This window comes from Nicotiana sylvestris, chromosome 3, assembly GCF_000393655.2.
Source record: "Nicotiana sylvestris chromosome 3, ASM39365v2, whole genome shotgun sequence".
Taxonomy (NCBI): Eukaryota; Viridiplantae; Streptophyta; class Magnoliopsida; order Solanales; family Solanaceae; genus Nicotiana; species Nicotiana sylvestris.
Genome location: NC_091059.1, coordinates 161,844,339 through 161,849,474, shown reverse-complemented (window position 1 = coordinate 161,849,474; position 5,136 = coordinate 161,844,339). Strand labels below are relative to the sequence as shown.

General features: G+C 34.9%; 1 protein-coding gene across 1 annotated transcript; it reads left to right on the top strand.

Annotated features, from left to right (window-relative positions):
• The first annotated feature begins 201 nt into the window (after positions 1-201).
• Positions 202-4,251, top strand: LOC104210401 (uncharacterized). Its single transcript, XM_009759298.2, has 4 exons — positions 202-586; positions 1,263-1,408; positions 3,671-3,789; positions 3,871-4,251. Exons 1-4 carry the CDS (start codon positions 372-374, stop codon positions 3,970-3,972), a joined length of 582 nt encoding a protein of 193 aa, XP_009757600.1. The 5' UTR covers positions 202-371; the 3' UTR covers positions 3,973-4,251.
• Positions 4,252-5,136: the final 885 nt, after the last annotated feature.

Below are 5,136 nucleotides of genomic sequence, written 5' to 3'. Positions count from 1 at the left end.
TTCAGATCTTAATACACATCTTAATATTTAGATGTATATTCAGATTTAGATATTAATCTTAATACACATATTAATATTCAGACGTGTATTCAGATTCATACGTTTTAATCTTAAAAAAAAAACAAATGAGGCTCAAAAATGCTTAGTAGTATACCGTAGGCACCCTTTTAAACTTACTTAAAAACATAAAGGACTATTTTCGTCATTTTCTCCACAAAAAAACACCTTGCTCTTTCTAGTGTACTAAATTTCTGCTCAAGTGTTTGAAGCTATACTCTTCTCAGGCAGGCGCAAAAATTCGTAGCTATCGACGAATTCATTACCTCCGGAATAGAAGAGTATTACGCCGTGAGGAACTGCCGGAATCAACTATGAAGCTCCGGTATGCGATGGTTTGCTCGTCGAACCAGAACCGGAGCATGGAGGCTCATTGCCTGCTGAAAAGAGAGGGGTTTGATGTGGCTTCGTACGGCACCGGGCAACACGTGAAGCTTCCAGGTCCTTCTATTAGGGAACCCAATGTCTACGACTTCGGCACTCCCTATAAACACATGTTCGATGACCTCCGCCGCAAAGACCCCGAACTGTACGCCTCTCTGCCTTTCTATGCTCTCCTTTTGTCTTCATTAGCTATATCTTTGCCATGGTCAAAATTGCCTATTTACCTGATATTAGTGATCGTAAGAGTATTTTGTCCCCCCTCACTTGCAGTTAGATTACCCTAATTTTGTGTACTGATTTGTTATCTCATTGGACGAATTGATGAATTTCACTGGTGCTTTAGGGTTTGGATTGATCTGATTGAAGGTTCTGGATGCTTAAATTCTAATGCTAATTTCCTACCCTACATAGCCTATTAGTATAATGGATTGGGAGGACTTCATGTGATTGGATTAGATGTTTGTTTTAATCAGGTTCTGTTAGTTCAAATGGGATAACATGCATGTAACAGGACTAAATGTTGGAAAACGTTTGTTTTCTTGCAAGTATATGTTTCAGCATATATGAGATTAAATCTTTAAGCAAACGTTAGGCTTGCAATTTGTGGAATATAAAAAACCTCATTGTCTTCACTGATTAAACCTTCAAACTATAAAAATTAGGCCGCTTGTTCCTTTGTAGGACAAAATTTACAACCTTTACTGTCTTTCCATGCTGATGAAGTGGCTATTAGACTATAGTTATTGGATATATTTCTCTATTTTCAGAATCCTCTAGTTTTGATTGGGATTGGGGTTTGAACCTCAGTTGCATTTTTCCAGGTACAAGAGAAATGGAATATTGCCTATGCTAAAAAGGAACTTGGGTGTAAAGACTGCACCTCAGCGTTGGCAGGAAAATGCTGCTGATGGTTGCTTTGATGTGGTACTTACATTCGAAGAAAAAGTTTTTGATTTGGTGCTTGAAGGTTGGTAATACTTGTTTGCGTTTCTGTTTTATTTGAAAATGATGGATCGATAATCCTACTAAATGGTTGCAATTAAATGAGCTCTGTCTATCGATTTGCTGAAGAAGTTGAAAATTTTGCACGTTAGTAAGTTTAAGAAAAAAGATCAATATTATGCCTCAGATCAGACTTATTGGATTCCATCTATAAGCCTCCAGTATCGAAGGGTGTGAACTTTACTGACTGACTACCTTTATATAGCATCCCCTTTTAAAAGTAGCTGACTGATAGCTATGGAGCATCTGAGGAATAATTCTTAATGCTCATATAAACCTTTGAATAGACATATACAGTACAAGGCAAAGTTGCCGAGCGTCATCCTTGCAATTGCAAGATATTTACCTACTGAAGGTGAAGATTGGTAAAAAATGTTCTCTTGTTGTAGTAAAATCATGACTTGGTCATTTGGGTAAGAAAAACTTCAGTAATTCTTGTGGAGATATTCTTAGCTTGCTTTTCTGAGGCAAAACAAGAAGAAAAAAAAGAGGAAAGGAAAGTATAGTAGTCTAAGCCACTTGTTTTACTATCTCTTTTTGCAAGTGGTGAAACCTCTGCTTATAGACTAAAATGACGGTCGTAGGAGAGTAAGGAAGGTAGTTGGAGATGCAAGAGAGTTTAGGGGCCTGGGCCTTGCTAAGAACTGGCAATGTAATTTAATCTCAAGGGAGTTGCAACAGGGAATGATTTTGCTACTGCTAGATACAATACTCTTCCAATGTTTACTCTTGTTGGAAAAAATTTCTCTCTCCGTCGCAAATAGTTTCCGTTTCTTGACCAGGGAAGATGTAAGCTGGGATTTACACCGAATTTTTACTTCACAATGCGTAGTTGGAATTCTTCATTTTTTGATTTTCTTGATGTTGGATATGCTGTAATAAAACGAGAAATTACAGTGTTATTATGTTGACATCCTCTCCTTTTTTTTTTTTGTGTGTGTGTCGTTTTTCTTCTTTTTATTCCCGTCATTCAGTGGCGTTGTTAGTGAAATTTATCCTATGAGATGCTATATTTTCTCCAAGAATATCATTGGAAATTTATAACGAGAGAAAAAAGGGTTCCATGGGATATTCATTGACCTAGAGAAGGCATATGATTGAAGTCTCAAGAAAAATCTTTTGATAGGAGCTTGAGAAGAAATGAAATTATATAAATTATGTAAATGACGTAAAAGAATATATATGAGGGAGATGGTTACAAGAGTGAGAAGAACAAAAAGAGATACAGAGCAGTTTTCAATAGTGGTGGGTTTACACTAGAGATCTACCTTGATTCAGTACTTATTGACCATAACTATAGATGTGCTAACCAAAAGGCAATAGAATATAGAATGAGGTTTCATGGCGCATGGTATTTACAGATAATATTGTGTTAATTGACAAGACTAGTGAGAACGTCAACAACAAGTTAGAACAATGGAGAAGTACTCTAGAAAATAAGGCTTTAGGACAATTAGAAGTGAGATTAAATATATACTATGCAACAAGTTTAGCTCATATAAGTTATTTTAAAAAATATTTAGCTCCCATAAGGTGGTTAATTCTTCCAAGAGAATGGCATATAGATGAAAATGTAACACATAGAACTAAAATAGAACGGTTGGAACAGATAAGTGTTGCTGTAGCACAATGCAATTAGAAGTTTCTAGCAAAGAGAAAGGGAAGTACCATGAACGATTGTGAGACCAATAATATTATATGTGGGTGAATGTTATGTTTCTATATTTCAACATATCTGCAAGATGAGAGAGTGGTCGATTGATTGATGCTGACATGAAGCTTCTGCTACTCCAGGGTCTTTGGTACTGTCTGCGTAATGTTTTATTAAATGAATCAGCTTTACCCTAACTTTTAAGTGCTTGAGTTTGGTTGTAGTCATGACACATCTTGCAAAATCGTGTTATAACAAAATGTCTGTCTTATTAAAAGCAAGATCTTCATATAGATTCTTGTACCAAATCCATGCTATATATTCCTTTAAGAGCTGCCTAGACTTGTTCTCATTGTGTTGCGGTACACCAGTCTTGTAATTCTAAGATGGCAAAAAGTTTCTACATTGGCAAGAGCACCTGAAATCATGGATGTTTCACTTGAACAAGTTTGAACATTACGTATTCTGCTGTCAGATAGTTTTACAACTGGTCCCCTTACATTTCTTGGAGAGTGTTTTTGTTCATGCATTATGGATCTCAAGCATACTTGGTTTAACCATTGTCTGGTAATGCAGATCTTCATAACCGAAATCAAGTTCTCTTGAAGCCGGTTCTTATAATCAATTTAGAAGTAAAAGATAACCATGAGGAGGCAGCAGTTGGAGGTCGCCTTGCTTTGCTTTTGTGCCAAGAAGTATGTGTTTTGCGGTTCTTGATAAAATCTCAAATATGAATTTCTTTTGTCTTTCACCAACTATATACGTTCTTACTGCAGCTTGATGCGACTGAAAATTGGGAGGATACAATTGATGATATCATCAGTAATTTTGAGAAACAGCACCGAAGGAAGCTCCTGTACAGCATCTCCTTCTACTGAAACGGTGGTCTTAGAATATTAATGGAACCATTATTTGTTTGGTGTCCAATCTGGACTGCTGTTATGCGTGAGATGTATTGCCTTTCTTCCTGTTACGAGCATAACTGTGTAAGTGAAGAAAAGATTACTTCAAAAGCCTTTGCTGGCTTTGATTATGTGTAGTGTTCCTGCTTTGCCCTTCTCGTAAAGCATAACAATGTAACTTAATATTCTCTTGCCCGTAATTCTGTTTAAATTTACTGGATTAGAGATCAAATTAACAAGACAATCACTTTCCAACTCCTGTTCCTATAGTTCCAGCTATTGATGTTTCAATCACTTTTTAGTTTCTATATGCCTAAACGGATTTAATTTCGGGTTGTAGGTCCCTTTTTTTTTTAAATTAGTTTCTGGACACGTGCGCTGTACGGGTATTTTAAATTACTTTTTTATAAGATTTTGAATAATCACATGAGATTGTTGAAATATGCAAAGGATTTTTTATACTTGATGAAATTAAACAATTAGTCACTAATGTTTAATAAAATGCAATAAATAAGATAGAATAAGATTATTCTTCCAATTGAGAAAATATAGAAAAAATAAGGGTAAAAGGTATACAGAAAAGGGAGAAAAGATAAGTACATTCCTTGGTCTAGGAGAGGTAGCACGTCACCGTTCTATAAATCAAGGCTATATATACAAGATAATGAAGCTCTTAATACCAATATACTCTAAATAATTTTTGAAGTACATCTTCTATACAAAAACTTCTTCTGGCGCCAAAGGTTGTTGTCAACTAATCAAGCTTGTAAGTTTGTTAAGAAAATAATGGCATAAATATTTTTTTGGGTAGTTGTTCGCTCCCTTCTTGTTTGAATGTGTTCATAAGAATTATATGTGCTTTGTGTTCATTAACGAACCAAAATATGACTAAATAATTAGTGTTATAATTTTTATAGAATGAGATTGATCTTTACTAATCAATCACCTTTTCATTACTCTACCATATATCTTCATGACTCCTAAAATCATACATAAAAGTTCTTGACAAAAATAATCTATAAAAGAAGAAATCGGCATTTGAGTAATAAAATAGAAGAAATTCAATACTAATGTAAAACATAAAAAAGAACCGATAATGAATCATTTGGATGTAAATGTTAGCCTTAATTTTTGTAATTA

Coding starts and splice junctions, on each gene's coding strand:
- LOC104210401 (XM_009759298.2), top strand. CDS start 372: ATGAAGCTCCGGTATGCGATGGTTTGCTCGTCGAACCAGAACCGGAGC. Junction 587..1,262: donor CGCCGCAAAGACCCCGAACT/GTACGCCTCTCT, acceptor GCATTTTTCCAG/GTACAAGAGAAATGGAATAT. Junction 1,409..3,670: donor TTTTGATTTGGTGCTTGAAG/GTTGGTAATACT, acceptor CTGGTAATGCAG/ATCTTCATAACCGAAATCAA.